Source organism: Ranitomeya variabilis, chromosome 1 (assembly GCF_051348905.1).
Source record: "Ranitomeya variabilis isolate aRanVar5 chromosome 1, aRanVar5.hap1, whole genome shotgun sequence".
NCBI classification, from domain to species: domain Eukaryota; kingdom Metazoa; phylum Chordata; class Amphibia; order Anura; family Dendrobatidae; genus Ranitomeya; species Ranitomeya variabilis.
Genome location: NC_135232.1, coordinates 1,149,912,111 through 1,149,932,427, shown reverse-complemented (window position 1 = coordinate 1,149,932,427; position 20,317 = coordinate 1,149,912,111). Strand labels below are relative to the sequence as shown.

Here is a 20,317-nt window from a genome sequence, read left to right as displayed (position 1 = left end):
CTTCCTCAGAGCTGCTCCCACCACCTTCCTGTCCCTCACGCCAAGATGGGTCGAGGACCTCATCATCTACACTACCCTCTGCCCCCAACTGCTCCTCCTGGGTAGTCTCAGCAGCAGAGCACGCACCAGTAAGTGGCACCTGAGTGTCATCATCAGCTGATGCGGCCTGCGATGTGGTGACCGGAGCCACTGGCCCACCCGCCTCTTCAGAGGAAGAGAGAAAAAGCTGTTGGGCATCACTGCACCCTGCCTCTTCTTCCATTTCTCCAATGCTGCTTGGCTGGCCCCCTGTTTCCAAGCCAAGAGATTCAGAGAACAGAAGTAGAGACGGCTCCTGTCCTGGGCTCTCTGTCTGCCTGGGCAATTTGGCAGGTGGTGAAGAGACAGATGGCTGCTCTCCAGTGCTCTGTGTCTGAGAGGATGTGGCACTAATGGAAGTTGATGCATTAGCTGCCATCCATCCGACAACAGCTTCAATTTGTTCTTCACGCAGCAGCGGTGTACGGCGCTCTGACACAAAGCTGATCATGAATGACTGTTGCCTGGTGAAAGTGGGTGCTGATGATTCACCGGTGCCCGCAGCAGGCACAGAATCCCCACGTCCCCTCCCTGCTCCGCGCCCACGCCCACGCCCACGTGCCTTACTCACTGCCTTCTTCATCTTGGTTGACTGATAAAGATAAGCAGAAAAGTACTAAAGGCTTTGTGTGCTTATTCCTGAACAACTCCTAACAGGTATAAGAAACACTAATTTTCTAAAGTGTGGACTAGACTTTAATATGAGCTAATGTGGCCTACACAAATGTAAAGTGGTGTAACTGGTGTGTTTGGTGAACTTTATTATTTATTTATTTTTTGGAGGCTGAACTGACAACAGATAGAGCTGCAGTCACACGGAGACCGTGCAGACAGACGTAAACGGTGCTGCAAGGCCCAAAAACCCTCCTCTACTTTATCCTGTGTAGTGTTTTTCCACAAGTTAGCTGGATACGGGTGGAAAGACACTAATAGGAATTTTTTGAAAAAATGTGCAGCAGCCTGCACTACTTAAAACAAAAGGAAAATTGATTTTACGGTATGACGCAGTTAAGAACCCTGAGCTGGAGACAACCAGGCTATGGCTGCTCACAGACTACAGGGCGAGCTGCAGTCACACGGAGACCGTGCAGACAGCCGTAAACGGCGCTGCAAGGCCCAAAAACCCTCCTCTACGTTATCCTATGTAGTGTTTTTCCACAAATTAGCTGGAGACGGGTGGAAAGACACTAATAGGATTTTTTTGAATAAATTAGCAGCAGACTACACTACTTGGAAAAAAAGAACAGTATGAGGCAATGAACCACCCTCCCTGAACTGAATACAACCAGCTATGGATGGCCTATGTGGCTGCACTCAGACTAGAGAGTGGGCTGCACTCACACACACACACACACAGACCTTGCAGATCGCTGTGAAAACAGCGCTACAAGGCAAAAGCAAGGTGAATAGTAGGTGAACACAGCGGTTGCTAAATTAGCCTTGGAAAAGCACAAAGAAGCAAATCGCTATCTCTAAACTGGCCCTCAGTCAGCAAACAGCGTCCTGTCACTAACTGAATTCACAGCAGAGTGATCGCAAAATGGCGCCAGCGACTTTTAAACTGCATCATGACATCATTTCAGCAGCCAATCACAGCCTTGCCAGTAGTTTCATGCCCTCCATGCTAAACAGGATGTGCCCACACTTGGAATCATTCTCATTGGCTGAATTTGTGCATTTTGAATCTGGGAACTTCCGATTACGGTATCCGATACGCGGCAAGTATCGGAATCCCGGTATCGGAATTCCGATACCGCAAGTATCGGCCGATACCCGATACTTGCGGTATCGGAATGCTCAACACTAGCGGTGACATCACTGAGAATGCCTCCTATCTATCACCAGAGATCTGAGGTGACATCACTGAGAATGTCTCCTATCCATCACCAGAGATCAGCGGTGACATCACTGAGAATGTCTCCTACCCATCACTACAGATCAGAGGTGACATCACTGAGAATGCCTCCTATCCATCACCAGAGATCAGAGGTGACATCACTGAGAATGCCTCCTATCCATCACCAGAGATCAGAGGTGACATCACTGAGAATGCCTCCTATCCATCACTAGAGATCAGCGGTGACATCACTGAGAATGCCTCCTATCCATCACTAGAGATCAGAGGTGACATCACTGAGAATGTCTCCTACCCATCACTACAGATCAGAGGTGACATCACTGAGAATGCCTCCTATCCATCACCAGAGATCAGAGGTGACATCACTGATAATGCCTCCTATCCATCACCAGAGATCAGCGGTGACATCACTGAGAATGCCTCCTATCCATCACCAGAGATCTGAGGTGACATCACTGAGAATGCCTCCTATCTATCACCAGAGATCTGAGGTGACATCACTGAGAATGTCTCCTATCCATCACCAGAGATCAGCGGTGACATCACTGAGAATGTCTCCTACCCATCACTACAGATCAGAGGTGACATCACTGAGAATGCCTCCTATCCATCACTAGAGATCAGCGGTGACATCACTGAGAATGCCTCCTATCCATCACTAGAGATCAGAGGTGACATCACTGAGAATGTCTCCTACCCATCACTACAGATCAGAGGTGACATCACTGAGAATGCCTCCTATCCATCACCAGAGATCAGAGGTGACATCACTGAGAATGCCTCCTATCCATCACCAGAGATCAGCGGTGACATCACTGAGAATGCCTCCTATCCATCACCAGAGATCTGAGGTGACATCACTGAGAATGCCTCCTATCTATCACCAGAGATCTGAGGTGACATCACTGAGAATGTCTCCTATCCATCACCAGAGATCAGCGGTGACATCACTGAGAATGCCTCCTATCCATCACTAGAGATCAGCGGTGACATCACTGAGAATGCCTCCTATCCATCACCAGAGATCAGCGGTGACATCACTGAGAATGTCTCCTATCCATCACCAGAGATCAGCGGTGACATCACTGAGAATGCCTCCTATCCATCACCAGAGATCAGCGGTGACATCACTGAGAATGCCTCCTATCCATCACCAGAGATCAGCGGTGACATCACGGAGAATGTCTCCTATCCATCACCAGAGATCAGCGGTGACATCACTGAGAATGTCTCCTATCCATCACCAGAGATCAGCGGTGACATCACTGAGAATGCCTCCTATCCATCACCAGAGATCAGCGGTGACATCACTGAGAATGCCTCCTATCCATCACCAGAGATCAGCGGTGACATCACTGAGAATGTCTCCTATCCATCACCAGAGATCAGAGGTGACATCACTGAGAATGCCTCCTATCCATCACCAGAGATCAGCAGTGACATCACTGAGAATGTCTCCTATCCATCACCAGAGATCAGAGGTGACATCACTGAGAATGCCTCCTATCCATCACCAGAGATCAGAGGTGACATCACTGAGAATGCCTCCTATCCATCACCAGAGATCAGAGGTGACATCACTGAGAATGCCTCCTATCCATCACCAGAGATCAGAGGTGACATTACTGAGAATGCCTCCTATCCATCACTAGAGATCAGAGGTGACATCACTGAGAATGTCTCCTATCCATCACCAGAGATCAGCGGTGACATCACTGAGAATGTCTCCTACCCATCACTACAGATCAGAGGTGACATCACTGAGAATGCCTCCTATCCATCACCAGAGATCAGCGGTGACATCACTGAGAATGTCTCCTATCCATCACTAGAGATCAGCGGTGACATCACTGAGAATGCCTCCTATCCATCACAAGAGATCAGAGGTGACATCACTGAGAATGCCTCCTATCCATCACTAGAGATCAGCGGTGACATCACTGAGAATGCCTCCTATCCATCACCAGAGATCAGCGGTGACATCACTGAGAATGTCTCCTATCCATCACCAGAGATCAGCGGTGACATCACTGAGAATGCCTCCTATCCATCACTAGAGATCAGAGGTGACATCACTGAGAATGCCTCCTATCCATCAGAGATCAGAGGTGACATCACTGAGAATATCTCCTATCCATCACCAGAGATCAGCGGTGACATCACTGAGAATGCCTCCTATCCATCACCAGAGATCAGCGGTGACATCACTGAGAATGTCTCCTATCCATCACCAGAGATCAGAGGTGACATCACTTGGAATGCCTCCTATCCATCACCAGAGATCAGAGGTGACATCACTGAGAATGCCTCCTATCCATCACCAGAGATCAGAGGTGACATCACTGAGAATGTCTCCTATCCATCACCAGAGATCAGCGGTGACATCACTGAGAATGCCTCCTATCCATCACCAGAGATCAGCGGTGACATCACTGAGAATGTCTCCTATCCATCACCAGAGATCAGCGGTGACATCACTGAGAATGTCTCCTATCCATCACCAGAGATCAGAGGTGACATCACTGAGAATGCCTCCTATCCATCACCAGAGATCAGAGGTGACATCACTGAGAATGCCTCCTATCCATCACCAGAGATCAGCGGTGACATCACTGAGAATGCCTCCTATCCATCACCAGAGATCAGCGGTGACATCACTGAGAATGTCTCCTATCCATCACCAGAGGTCAGCGGTGACATCACTGAGAATGTCTCCTATCCATCACTAGAGATCAGCGGTGACATCACTGAGAATGTCTCCTATCCATCACCAGAGATCAGAGGTGACATCACTGAGAATGTCTCCTATCCATCACCAGAGATCAGCGGTGACATCACTGAGAATGCCTCCTATCTATCACCAGAGATCAGAGGTGACATCACTGAGAATGTCTCCTATCCATCACCAGAGATCAGCGGTGACATCACTGAGAATGCCTCCTATCCATCATCAGAGATCAGCGGTGACATCACTGAGAATGTCTCCTATCCATCACCAGAGATCAGCGGTGACATCACTGAGAATGCCTCCTATCCATCACCAGAGATCAGCGGTGACATCACGGAGAATGTCTCCTATCCATCACCAGAGATCAGCGGTGACATCACTGAGAATGTCTCCTATCCATCACCAGAGATCAGCGGTGACATCACTGAGAATGCCTCCTATCCATCACCAGAGATCAGCGGTGACATCACTGAGAATGCCTCCTATCCATCACCAGAGATCAGCGGTGACATCACTGAGAATGTCTCCTATCCATCACCAGAGATCAGAGGTGACATCACTGAGAATGTCTCCTATCCATCACCAGAGATCAGCAGTGACATCACTGAGAATGTGTCCTATCCATCACCAGAGATCAGAGGTGACATCACTGAGAATGTCTCCTATCCATCACCAGAGATCAGAGGTGACATCACTGAGAATGCCTCCTATCCATCACCAGAGATCAGAAGTGACATCACTGAGAATGTCTCCTATCCATCACCAGAGATCAGAGGTGACATCACTGAGAATGCCTCCTATCCATCACCGGAGATCAGAGGTGACATCACTGAGAATGCCTCCTATCCATCACTAGAGATCAGCGGTGACATCACTGAGAATGTCTCCTATCCATCACTAGAGATCAGCGGTGACATCACTGAGAATGCCTCCTATCCATCATCAGAGGTGACATCACTGAGAATGCCTCCTATCCATCACCAGAGATCAGCGGTGACATAACTGAGAATGTCTCCTATCCATCACCAGAGATCAGCGGTGACATCACTGAGAATGCCTCCTATCCATCACCAGAGATCAGCGGTGACATCACTGAGAATGTCTCCTATCCATCACCAGAGATCAGCGGTGACATCACTGAGAATGCCTCCTATCCATCACCAGAGATCAGTGGTGACATCACTGAGAATGTCTCCTATCCATCACCAGAGATCAGCGGTGACATCACTGAGAATGTCTCCTATCCATCACCAGAGATCAGCGGTGACATCACTGAGAATGCCTCCTATCCATCACCAGAGATCAGTGGTGACATCACTGAGAATGTCTCCTATCCATCACTAGAGATCAGAGGTGACATCACTGAGAATGTCTCCTATCCATCACCAGAGATCAGAGGTGACATCACTGAGAATGTTTCCTATCCATCACTAGAGATCAGCGGTGACATCACTGAGAATGTCTCCTATCCATCACCAGAGATCAGCGGTGACATCACTGAGAATGTCTCCTATCCATCACCAGAGATCAGCGGTGACATCACTGAGAATGTCTCCTATCCATCACCAGAGATCAGCGGTGACATCACTGAGAATGTCTCCTATCCATCACCAGAGATCAGAGGTGACATCACTGAGAATGCCTCCTATCCATCACCAGAGATCAGCGGTGACATCACTGAGAATGTCTCCTATCCATCACCAGAGATCAGAGGTGACATCACTGAGAATGTCTCCTATCCATCACTAGAGATCAGCGGTGACATCACTGAGAATGCCTCCTATCCATCACCAGAGATCAGCGATGACATCACTGAGAATGCCTCCTATCCATCACCAGAGATCAGAGGTGACATCACTGAGAATGCCTCCTATCCATCACCAGAGATCAGCGGTGACATCACTGAGAATGTCTCCTATCCATCACCAGAGATCAGCGGTGACATCACTGAGAATGCCTCCTATCCATCACCAGAGATCAGAGGTGACATCACTGAGAATGTCTCCTATCCATCACCAGAGATCAGCGGTGACATCACTGAGAATGCCTCCTATCCATCACTAGAGATCAGAGGTGACATCACTGAGAATACCTCCTATCCATCACCAGAGATCAGCGGTGACATCACTGAGAATGTCTCCTATCCATCACTAGAGATCAGAGGTGACATCACTGAGAATGTCTCCTATCCATCACCAGAGATCAGAGGTGATATCACTGAGAATGCCTCCTATCCATCACTAGAGATCAGCGGTGACATCACTGAGAATGCCTCCTATCCATCACCAGAGATCAGCGGTGACATCACTGAGAATGTCTCCTATCCATCACTAGAGATCAGAGGTGACATCACTGAGAATGTCTCCTATCCATCACCAGAGATCAGAGGTGACATCACTGAGAATGTCTCCTATCCATCACTAGAGATCAGAGGTGACATCACTGAGAATGTCTCCTATCCATCACCAGAGATCAGAGGTGACATCACTGAGAATGTCTCCTATCCATCACTAGAGATCAGAGGTGACATCACTGAGAATGTCTCCTATCCATCACCAGAGATCAGCGGTGACATCACTGAGAATGTCTCCTATCCATCACCAGAGATCAGAGGTGACATCACTGAGAATGTCTCCTATCCATCACCAGAGATCAGCGGTGACATCACTGAGAATGTCTCCTATCCATCACTAGAGATCAGCGGTGACATCACTGAGAATGTCTCCTATCCATCACCAGAGATCAGAGGTGACATCACTGAGAATGCCTCCTATCCATCACCAGAGATCAGAGGTGACATCACTGAGAATGCCTCCTATACATCACCAGAGATCAGCGGTGACATCACTGAGAATGTCTCCTATCCATCACTAGAGATCAGAGGTGACATCACTGAGAATGTCTCCTATCCATCACTAGAGATCAGAGGTGACATCACTGAGAATGTCTCCTATCCATCACTAGAGATCAGAGGTGACATCACTGAGAATGTCTCCTATCCATCACCAGAGATCAGAGGTGACATCACTGAGAATGTCTCCTATCCATCACTAGAGATCAGAGGTGACATCACTGAGAATGTCTCCTATCCATCACCAGAGATCAGCGGTGACATCACTGAGAATGTCTCCTATCCATCACCAGAGATCAGCGGTGACATCACTGAGAATGTCTCCTATCCATCACCAGAGATCAGCGGTGACATCACTGAGAATGTCTCCTATCCATCACTAGAGATCAGCGGTGACATCACTGAGAATGTCTCCTATCCATCACCAGAGATCAGAGGTGACATCACTGAGAATGTCTCCTATCCATCACCAGAGATCAGCGGTGACATCACTGAGAATGTCTCCTATCCATCACCAGAGATCAGCGGTGACATCACTGAGAATGTCTCCTATCCATCACCAGAGATCAGCGGTGACATCACTGAGAATGCCTCCTATCCATCACCAGAGATCAGCGGTGACATCACGGAGAATGCCGTTCAGTTCTGGAGAAGACCCATCATCCCATGTCGCCTGCGGCTCACTGGACGCTGTACAGGTATTAGTCGGCGTTGCTCTCGGACAAGGCCAGACTTGTTGATATTGGTTGATCCTCTAGAGTTCGAGGCTCCTGACTCAGAACAATAACTTCTACGTGATAAGTTGTCTTCATGGTCCTAATGCCCCAACCTGATGTTACATGATGTGATGAAGTGTATAAGTAGGACGTATAGAGCAATAGTGTCTTAGATTATTCCTGACCACTCTGCAGCCCTGCAGGTCATCAAACTCAATAAATCGGATTTTCCGGACGCATTTTTTCTACTCTTTTTTTCTATAGGATTTTCCCCCTAAACGATTTGAACACTACTTGATAAATCTTGATTACTATTTTCACAGCTCTCACATGAAACCATTCATTAGCTCCGACTCAGCCAGCGGGCAGAGCGATCCAAAGCTGCAAGAAAAGACTTACTTCCCTTCCACCACGTTTCTTGCTCTAAATCACCAAAGGGTTAATTATGAGCTGCAGGGAGTGGAGAAATGCACAACTGTGGACTGGTGTGACGGCATTTGCCCGTTTTCTGCACATGTGTATTTAGAGGTGGATCGAGGCCTATAATAATGGCACTGGACCATATACAGTATTGTGTGTATTGTTTGTCGCACTTACATGTCTCCGATCAGCAAACAAATGTAAATATGAGACAAAGATAACAATAGTAATCACAAAATGCAGTTTATAAATGAAGGTCTTTATTTATTAAGGGAAAAAGAGATCCAAACCTACAGGGTCCTGTGCTAGAAAGCAGATGCCCCTAAACCTAATAACTGGTGACATCAATAAGAATGCCGCCTAGACTAACTAGAGATGTTAACTCTTTACCCCCGAAGGTGGTCTGCATGTTAATGACCGGGCCAATTTTTACAATTCTGACTGTCCCTTTATGAGGTAATAACTGGAACACTTCAACGGATCCCGGTGATTCTGAGAATGGTTTTTTATGACATATTGTACTTCATGATAGTGGTAAAATTTCTTCAACACAAGTATGACTTGTGTTTGTGAAAAAACTGGAAATTTGGCAAAAAATTGGGAAAATTTTGCAATTTTCCAACTTTGAATTTTCATGCCCTTAAATCACACAGATATGTCACACAAAATAGTTAACAAATAACATTTCCCACATGTCTACTATACATCAGCAACATTTTGGCATTTTTTTTTATTTAGGACGTTATAAGGGTTAAAACTTGACCAGCGATTTTTCATTTTTCCTGCAAAATTTACAAAACCATTTTTTTAAAGACCAACTCACATTTGAAGTGACAGAAGATACCCAAAAGTGACACCATTCTAAAAACTGCACCCCTCAAGGTACTCAAAACAACATTCTATAAGTTTATTAACCCTTTAGGTGCTTCACAGGAATTGTTTGAAAAAAAAAATTTAACATTTAACTTTTTTTCACCAAAAATTTGACTTCAGATCCAATTTGTTTTATTGTGACCCGAGTGACAGGAAAAAATGGACCCCAAAATTTGTTGTGTAATTTCTCGTGAGTATGCCAATACCCCATATGAGAAAGAAAACCACTGTTTGGCCACACGGCAGAGTTCGGAAGGGAAGGAGCGCCATTTGACTTTTTGAATGCAAAATTTGCTGGAACAGTTGGCGAATGTGATGCCGCATTTAGAGAGCTCCTAATGTGTCTAAAAAATGAAAATCCCCCACAAGTTACCCCATTTTGGAAACTAGACCCTTCACGAAACGTATCTAAATGTGTGGTGAGCACATTGAACCCTCAGGTGCTTCACAGAATTTTATAACGTTGAGCTGTAAAAAATAAAAAAAAATGATCTCACAAAAATGTTATTTTAGCCCCAAATTTTGCATTTTCATAAGAGTAACAGGAGAAATTTCACCGTACAATTTATAGTGCAATTTCTCCTGAGTGCGCCGATACCTCATATGTGGGTGAAAACTACTGTTTGGGTGCACGGCAGAGCTCGGAAGGGAAGGAGCGCCATTTGACTTTTTGAATGCAAAATTTCCTGGAATCATTAGCGTACTTCATATCCCATTTGCAGAGCCCCTGATGTGCCTAAACAGTGGAAACGCCCCAAAATTGACCCCATTTTGGAAACTAGACCCCTCACGGAATGTATTTAGGTGCGTGGCGAGCACCTTGAACCCCCAGGTGCTTCACAGAAGTTTATAACATTGAGCCGTGAAAATACCGTAATAAAATCACATTTTCCGCACAAAAATGTTATTTTTGCCCAAAATTTTGCATTTTTATAAGGGTAACAGGAGAAATTTCACCAAATAGATTGTTGTGCATTTTCTCCTGAGTACGCCGATACCTCATATGTGGAGGAATACTACTTTTGAGGCACCGTGCAAAGCTCAGAAGGGAAAAGGACAACCACAACCAATATACAGAAATACCCAGAAAAGCCACCAAGCAGGAAATAGATATAAAATGCCTTTCTTATATGTAATTGGCAAATACAGTATAACACATTGTGCGCACAACAGAACAAAAAAAATGTAATTAAAAATTGGTAGAGGCTGACCCAGTTTATGTTTATATATCTACATATAAAGTGAAATACCAACCACCAGAGCTCGGGACCTAACTCCAAAAAAGAGACATGGCAAGGGTATACATATAGTTACAATATTCCTTTATTTTGTAATGGTAACAACATATATATAAAAAAAAATGTGCACATTGGAAGGATAACAATCGCCAAGTTAAAAATCACCAAAAATAAAGATAAAACCTATATAGGTAGATGTACGGTATGCCAAAAAAAGGGGAGATTAATATGAGGACTCTATGTAATAGTAATATGTGACCAACAAGTGCTAAAAAAAGGGGGGGAATAAAATGTATCAAAAGTGAGCATATAACACAAAAATGTCCATAGGGTTTAAAGTAAAATAACACATAGTATAATATAATCTGACCACATGGCCAACCACCATAGAAAGTGCAATACGCAAGCAAACAATGTGGTAAGTACGGAAAAGTACCACTGTGCAAAATATAGCATTGTGTAAACAAGAGGTGAGGAGGGAAGATAATTGAAAGAGTACCTGTACCTTTAATGGCAACACTAAATCCAACTAAAGCGCACCCCGACGCGCGTTTCGGATGTATAATCCTTCGTCAGGGGTAAGTAGATGTAAACTACAAGGGGTTTATATATCTAACTGACATCAGACGCCATTGTGTAGGGCGGCGCAGGCGCCGACAGTCAAGTCCGGAAATCCCCGCCCACGACGTCACATGGCCGGACGCACAGGAGCGGAGTACCCGGCGTTGCCTAGACCACAGAGACGCCAGGAGCAGGGACACGCGAACCGCTGAGGACGCATGCGCACAACTCCGGCGTGCTGATGTGAGTGTGTGATAAATGTTATACCACTGAGCGGTGAAGAAAGCATGAATTACAGTTTTACCACTAAAATGTTGTGCAGCGCCCCAGAGTCCTGGTCGTTGCAGTACTGTGGCTCCGCCACTATGGGGAGCCATGGTGCGTCCGATGGCACTGAAGGAGTTCATCTGATCAGGTATCACAGACACCAATACATTTCACAGCCGGGCCTCCGGGGGGAGCTAAGGGTTCTATTCATTAGGCCACTCCCCACCATAGTGGGTAAACTGGGGGTCAGGCAGGAAGTTAGATCAGAAAGCTGACTGGGTTGGAACCAGGCAACACCTAGTGGCAGAGGGTGTTGTGGGGGAAGATACAGTAGGGTCTCTGTCAGGGGTGGGATCCTGACAGAGGCTTGGCAACAAGAAAGAACGTAACGGGACCGTGCCTGCTCCGGGTAGCGGCGGTGCCCAAGAAAGGATTAGAAGCGAGATAGATTGTGCTGAGTGAGAAACGAGATCACGCAAAGGAGAAATACCAGTAGGAGTCGTGCTGTAAGATCGAGGCAACACCCTACTGAGGCGCACTACCGGTGGCCGGAACGCCGAGGGAGTATCATAACATTCAGCTTCAAGCAATACTCCAAACAGCGGCAGGACAGTCAGTCTAAGGCGGGCTGTCTAACCTAAATCACCTATGCAGTCTTGGGGGGCAACTTGTGGAGAGGGGCGACTCTAGGGTCCCGGAAGAGCTCCGAGCCTACCCGTCATACGGGTGCCGTCCTAACCGTAACATCAGGGAGGGACGGAGGATTAGCAGAACATCATCTAATCGAGTTGTGAGGGAACTTAAGAAACAGACACAACAGTTGTGGGGGACTTTCTGTAAGCACAGCAGGGAAGGACCGCAACACATAGCGCTAAGAAGGAAGGCACCGATTTCCACCTGCTAAGAGAACTCTGGAGGTGCCATTGGACCGGCCGGACTTGCGCAGCCTGGTGATCCGGATTCCGGACTGAGGACCCAGAGATCTTCAGTAAAGAGGTAAAGAGACTGCAACCTGGTGTCCTCGTTATTTACTGCACTGCACCACTACAGCGTCACCACCATCATCCATATCTTTTATTCACTGTGCGCCCCTCGGCAGGGTCACGGACCGGGCCTAGTCACCGTGACAACCCCAGAGCAGAGACTCAGAGGCCCGGTACCGGGTACCCCTCGGCCCTGCGGCAGTGGGGGCGTCGCAGTTGTTTTAGCCCCAAGGTTTTAATTTTTCTAAGGGCTAATGGGACATTTTTTTTACAACAAACTGAGGTCCATTTTTTCCTTAGTGCGCTAATACCCTACATGTAATCGGGAAACATTTTTCAGGCACAGGGCAAATCTCAGAAGGCAAGGAGGCCAGATGTAACTGCAGGTGCCATGACCCACTGGGAGAGCCCATGAGATTCCAGAACAGCAGAACCCCCATAAGTGACCCCATTTTACAAACTACACCTCTCGATGTATTAATCTAGGGATGCAGTGATCATATTAACACCACGGGTGTGTCACAGAATTTTATAACATTAGGCAGTGAAGAAAAAATAACTAAATTTTTACCACCAAAATTTTGTTTTAGCCCCAGATTTTACATTTCCACATTGTCCCACAATTTCTACTGAACGTGGCAATACCCCATATGTGGCTGTACAGTACTACTTAGCCATATGGAGAGAATCAGGAGAGCAGATTTTGCTAGAACAGTTTGCGGACTCCATATACAGAGCCCCTAATTGCTAAAAGAGCAGAATCCCCCTCAAGTGACCCCATTTTGGAAACTATACCTGTTGGGGAATTTATCTAAAGGTGTAGTGACGATTTTGACTCTATAAGCAGGAAGCACTGGACCTGACACTAAGCAGTGAGCACTGGACCTGGCACTGAGCAGTCACGTGACCAGGGGGTGGAGTCAGGGCCGGCTCCAGGTTTTTGAGGGCCCCGGGGGCGAAAGAGTCTCAGTGGGCCCCCCCTTTAACACATACCACGATTCATGATGCACAGATACAGCAGAGAAATATAGATATAGTACAATGCCAGATTTCACTTCTTACATGAGTGATAGCTATTGTAAATTCTACAGTACCACACAGCAGAGGGGCTTTATATAAGTCATCCCCTTATATGCCAATTATGCGAGAGCGATGCGCGAGCCTTGCATTGCCTCACCCAAATCGTCCGTTTTTCTATGCAGCTGCACACTCCTGTCCAAAGAACGGGCGGCTGTGCAGGGTGAAGTGATGCGAGGTTCTTGCAAGTATATACACTACTATATATAGTAGTATAATTCAGCGCCATAGCGGTATAATGCACCCCCATAGTGTATAATATGCCCCATAGCGCGGCTTTACAAAAAAAATCCAAGTGTCCTCCACTCGATGCATCTGAGGCCCGGACCTTCGCTCCGGCGTATGACAGTGATGTCACATGCCGGCTAAGGGCCTCCTGATGTCAGCTGCTGGCCTGTGATTGGCTGGCAGATGTTAACTGTTGCCGTGCAGTAGCAATCTCCCACACAGGAACACATGTTAACTGCCTGTGCGTCTGAGGACACCCGATCAGATGCTGAGGTGGCAGAAGCCTTTAGGCTGTGTGCACACTTTGCGGATTCCACTGCGGATCCGCACCGGTTTCCCATGAGTTTACAGTGCAATGTAAACCTATGGGAAATGAAAACCGCTGTGCACATGCTGCGGAAAAAAACGCGCGGAAACGCAGCGGATTACATTCCGCAGCATGTCACTTCTTTGTGCGGATTCCGCTGCGGGTTTCCACCTGCTCCAATAGGAAACTGCAGGTGAAAACCCGCAGAGGAAACCGCACTAAAAACCGCGATAAATCCGCAGTGAAAAACCGCAGCGGTTTTGCACTGTGGATTTAGCAAATCTGCCTGCGGAAAAATCCTCAGCAGAGTCCGCAAAGTGTGCACATAGCCTTAGCTGGGCCCGCTGAGCAGAGGAGAGGGGGCCCATCTGCTCATCGGGCCCCATCCAGTAAGGGCAGTAATGCCCTGATGGCGGCCCTGCTTAGGTCAGTGGGTTTGGGAAGAAGGATACTTATATTATAAAGTTTTCGGGAATATTAGGAATAATTAAAATATATCAAATAATTGTCCAGCTGAAAAAAGTGTAAGGCCGGGGTCCCACGAGTGATGATTCTCTCATGTGAGAGAATCGGCTCAATTATGCCACTGACAGTCGGATCAAACTCTCATCCGAGTGTTATCTGATTCTCTTGCATGAGATAATGAGAGCATATTGAGAAGACAAGGACACTTAATTTCTACATCTTCTCTACTGTCTGAGGCCGTGGATGTCAGACTGCACTCAGATGACAGCTGAGTGCAGCCTGAAGTTTCACATGCATCCATAGATTTCAATGGGTCCGTGTAATCCGAATTCCAGAGCCACTGGAAGCGTGCTGCAGATTTTTCCACAGACGATTTTTCCACACGTCCTCAGCTGTGTTATACGCTTGTGTGAGCGAGGACTAAGACCCTTTATTCCCCCTGCAGATCTTCTCTCATTAGCCTCTCATGCTAAGTCCGGCCTCAATTACTTTTCTATAGTACTGTGGAATTTGTGGCATACTTTTACCATATACTGTGTTTGTATCTATCTATCTATCTATCTATCTATCTATCTATCTATATATATGTCTACCTATATATCTCTATCTATATATATATATATGTCTATCTATATATATCTCTATCTATATATATATATATATATATATATATATATGTCTATCTATATATATATGTCTATCTATATATATATATATATGTCTATCTATATATATATATATATATTTATACAGTGTGTGGTCATGTTACATAACATCTCTAGAAGAGGAGCCTGTTCGGTGGCTATAAATCCTGACGAGCCCCCTCCAGAGAACAGAGAAGGATAAGGCTTCTGTGCCTCACAGCTGCCCCCTGACAGGACACCACAGCTCCATTCTGAAGACTGAAGTTTGGAGAAGTGCAGGGAATTTTGAGAGGGGGTTGCTGTGTCCTGTCAGGGGGAGGTTATGCTTCTCTGCAGGAGGTGAAGGTGCACTCAGCTCTGCTATTTTCATGATAGACGGGTCAGACTCAGGACATACTGTGGCAGCTGCTGTGCTGATTGACGCTGTCAATGAGCACAGCAGCCAACTCACTGATGATGGTCGGCTGCAGGGACTAGAGTCAGGACACCGTCCATAAACGTAAACAACACAGGCTCAGACAACACTCACCGGGGGAGGGGGGCTGCTCCGTGACTCACTCCTGACTGTACTGTGTGACGGGACGGGAGCACAGCACACTGGAACTGCACTAAGCCCGCTCAGCCGGGATTGGATGCTGGAAAGTCCCGCCCTCCTGTTGCTCAGCACTGGCTGCCTCTCCCAGCTGTCTGTCACAATGCTGACTCCTGCTTCCGCCGCACACACACCGCTCTGGTTTGTAAAAATTCTGACCGCGGGCCCCTCCAGCTCCTGGGTCCCTTACACCAGTGTGTGTGCGCTGTATCCCAGACAGCGTGAGTGGGCCCCCCCGTCTCCCCAGGGCCCCGGCACTTGCCCAGGTACGCCGGGTGCTAACGCCGGCCCTGGGTGGAGTCACCGCGTGTGAGTGCAGGGAAGGTAACTGAGTGCGCGCAGTGCACGGCACAGACAGTAAATCGTGGTCAAGGAAAGTCGAGGGTCAAAAGCCAGACGAGAGCGTAGTACCTAGGGATAACACAAAGAGTAAACGGAGACAAGCCAAGCGGTCAGATAACGGAAAGGACAGAGCAGTACAAAGCAGGAGACAGAGGCAGAAGTCAGGGGACAAACCGGGTCATACACAGCAAAGCACACAAGCACAGAGGACCAACGTTTACGGACGAGAACCTGGGTTAGCAACCACAAACCGAGAGTACGGAAGTATATCTGACACCAAATCCAGGAAGTGCCAACATTAAATAGCCGCCTAAGAACCAAAGAGAGGCAAACTAAAATTAACCCTGACCTGACCAGAATGGAGGCGGAACCATCCTGTCCAGAGTCATGACAAATTGCAAACTGCCGCTGTAGTGACCAGTACGCTGTAGTGACCAGTATGTTGTAGTCACCAGTACGTTATGCCCAGCCCGTGCTTCTGGAGACATGCATCCGTAAGTTAGGCGGGCAGTCATCGCTTCAGAAATGCCAAACGTTGATGCATTATGTGGTTTAGGCTCACTGGGGCTTAGCAGGGAGGGGGCATTTGGATTTGAGAGCTGAGAATTTGCTGAATTTCTTTTGGCGGTGAGGAGCCATTTTGCTTTTCCAGAGCCTTTGTTCTACCAGTAAAGTGGAAGCCCCCTAAATTTCCATTAACAGATGACGGACCTGAGTGGGGACTTGCTTTTCTTTGTGGATTGAGTTGAAGCTTTTATTGTGAACATTTTACATAACGTTTGGGATCACAGGTATCCGCCGCTCTATGCCGAGCAGTTACTTTGGGGTTTCCATCGAAATCTCTGAGTGACATTATTCAGATGAAATCCTCGAGGGATCCATTCACTATAGTGAGGCAGCAGAGTTACTCTGGGCTCTGTCTGGCCTCTGTTCCGCATGTAGTACAATTAGTAAAGCAGTTTTATTCTTTGAATCAGTATGATTACAGTAATACCTCATTTATATTTTTTTTATGTTATGGTGCTTTTACACAATAAAAACTATTTTATAGACAAAATAATTATTTTTGCATCGCTACATTCTGAGAGCTATAACTTTTTAATTTTCTAGCTGATAAGCCATGATACAGCTCTGTTTTTTGTGGGAAAAGCTGAAATTTTCAGCGGTACCATGTTCATTTATAGTCATCGCGGTGATACCAAATATGTGTACTTCTATTGTTTATATTTTATTTCATTCAAATATTTATATATAGATACAATATCTTTTATTATTTTTAGTATTTTTAATTTTTTTTTACAACTATTTAAAAAAAGTTTTACTTTTTTGTTTACTTTTTTACTTTGTCCCACTATGGGACAATCATTTTTTGCAGGATGATAGCATGTACAGCATGGGGATGCAGCAGCATCCCCATGCTGTATGAACTGTCAGCTCTGCACTGACAGAGAAAGTAGATGATCATGCACTGCGCATGATCAGCAATTTTTCTAGCTCTGGTGACCCGGATGTTATCATCACGACATCAGGTCACCATGACAATGATTGGGACCCTGCGTGGGGTCTCCGATCCGAAGGCCAGGGGGCTGTCAACCCTCTGCTGGCTCCCTGAATGCTGAGATCTCGTTCAATTGCAGCATTTCGGGGATTAAAGTGCTGGGAGCAGTGCGTGACCGCTCCTGGATTTAGTGCCGGGTGTCAGCTGTCAGAATCAGCTGACACCCGGCGGTGATCGCCCGCACGCCAACTGTATGCGAGGGCGATTGTGCAGACGTAATAATCCGTCCCTGGTCAGATAGACCCAGATCACATGAACGGATTATTACATCTGATGTCAGAAAGGGGTTAATATTCCCGAATAAGATGCTTACTCATTTAATAAAATCTGGACATTTGTGAGCGCAGCCTATTCAGTTAGTAGAGGCTAGCCGTTACATCACTGAATATGAAGCCTATCCATTCTTTAGAGAGTGATAAAACCACAGCCTATCCATTCAGTATAACAAATCATGATCATCCCATCCTGTCAGAATCGTACAATTGCAGGCAGATGGCTTTTATCAGTTTGCTGGACTCTAGTTTCAAACATTGTAAAAATAGAAATCGGTGATGTCACCAAACCCAACTTCACGTAGCAATTGCAAACTCTGCTTTGATTAGATTACATCGATCCCTACGGTTGATAATACCAATATATAGAAATGCACGCGAAGAGTAATGTAGAATCCTGTATACAGAGGATGATGACTATCAGGGCTCCATTCACCTGCTTTATCTCATTGATGATAGTCGTAGACAAAATCATCATTCTCACCTGTGTTTCTGACAAGTTGAGCTGTCTTGCCAATTCTGTCCTTTCTCTGCCAACCACATACTGGCACCTCTGGAACTCCAGCTCCAACCGGTACAGCTGCTCCGCAGTGAAGGAGGTTCTGGTGCGCTTTGGCCGGTCCAGATCCAGGCCTTTTGGGAGAACAATCTCCCGGATTGTCCCTTTGGCATCTAGATGAAAAAAAAAAGAGAAGGAGATGACATTAAAATGAAAAGAGAACGCACTTTTCACTGATTCCATCAGCCGATGGACATAGAGATCAATTTGACACACTTTCCCTTTTTTATTTTTTAGATGAAATAGGGTTAAAGGGTTATTCTCATTACCCGTCTTCAGGATTGAGCCAATGCATAGCCTCCCTGCTTCTTGCTTGCTAGGGGACTGTATTCCTGATGATTGACAATCGCTGGTCTGAACTGTGCACTCTCGCATGTCACAAGCAGAGGCATGGACATTGAAGGTGGCTGGATCCAGAAGAGCACTATGCACTCTCCATATCACAAGCAGAGGCAGAGAGATTGAAAGCAGCTGGATGCAGAAGAGCACTGTGCACTCTCCAAGTCACAAGCAGAGGCAGGGACATTGAAGGTGGCTGGATCCAAAAGAGCACTGTGCACTCTCCCATGTCACAAGCAGAGGCATGGACATTGAAGGTGGCTGAATCCAGAGCAGCACTGTGCACTATCCCATGTCACAAGCAGAGGCAGGGACATTGAAGGTGACTGAATCCAGAGCAGCACTGTGTACTCTGTCATCAAACAGATTCAAGGACATTGAAGGTGGTCAGTGTGAGTGAAAAGTAGAATCCTCAGCCTATCAGGGGTTGGGAGAGTAGGGTACCTGGTCTGGTAGGATGGTGGGAAAGTCTGTCCCACTGCCTGTCAGAGCGGCCGGAACGTAGTATTCATAGTTTGTCAAGGTGGTGGGAAAGTTGAGTCCGCAGCCTGTCAGACAAACAGGAAAGGGTTGTTATTCCGCGGGAGGACATCCTACGTAGCCAATTTCACACACAGCCAGAGAGCTCAGAACACAAGAAACACCCTGTCTTCTGGACCCTTATCATCCAGAGAGATAACAGGACCAGTTACTGACACATAGCAGGCTACCAGAAGGATCCTGTAAGGGTGGAGCCTCAGTGTCACTTCTGCCTACCTCAAGTCAGGAGTCTCAGACTGGTCTGGTGGTCCAGAGATGCCCATCTCAGAACCCCAGAAAAAGAGGATACTGTAAGCAGAGCTGCCACCAGGAATTTCGGGGACCAATACTGGAAACATTTTTGGGCCCCCTTGAGACTCCACCCAGGCTCTACCCCATGTCCGCCTCCAAACCTCGAACCTTCCACAGTACTACCGCCTACTCATAGAAAAACTCCACATCTGCTCCATGTCCTCACCAAATACACATTATCAGTTCCCATCTAACACCAGATCACATAGTTAACCAGCAGCTTTTGCTTTGGCTAAAAGATTTTTTTAGCCGCCACCACAACACGGTAGACTCTTTTGGCTGGGCCCTACCCTACTCTAACCTATTAAATGTTTGTTAAAATATGCAGGTATATTTTTATTTATGTTCCTTTAAGGGAGTGTGTCACATACATTTTTTAAAAATGAACAATAATACCACATACAAGGGACAAGTAAAGTCACACCATGACCAGACTACATATTACCACAAGATAGTGACCAAATAATACCACAAAGCACAAATACGCCACACCATGGCTGGACCACATATTACCACCACATAGTGACCTA

General features: G+C 46.5%; 1 protein-coding gene across 2 annotated transcripts in view; it reads right to left on the bottom strand.

Annotated features, from left to right (window-relative positions):
- VAX2 (ventral anterior homeobox 2) overlaps positions 1-20,317 on the bottom strand; it is a 200,668-nt gene that overhangs the window by 102,187 nt on the left and 78,164 nt on the right. For both annotated transcript variants that reach the window (XR_013220121.1, XM_077280355.1), the window contains exon 2: positions 18,543-18,730. Coding sequence is in view for 1 of the 2 variants with exons in the window: in XM_077280355.1 (XP_077136470.1) it covers positions 18,543-18,730 (188 nt within the window). In the remaining variant the exon portion in view is untranslated. The remainder of the gene's footprint in view (positions 1-18,542; positions 18,731-20,317) is intronic.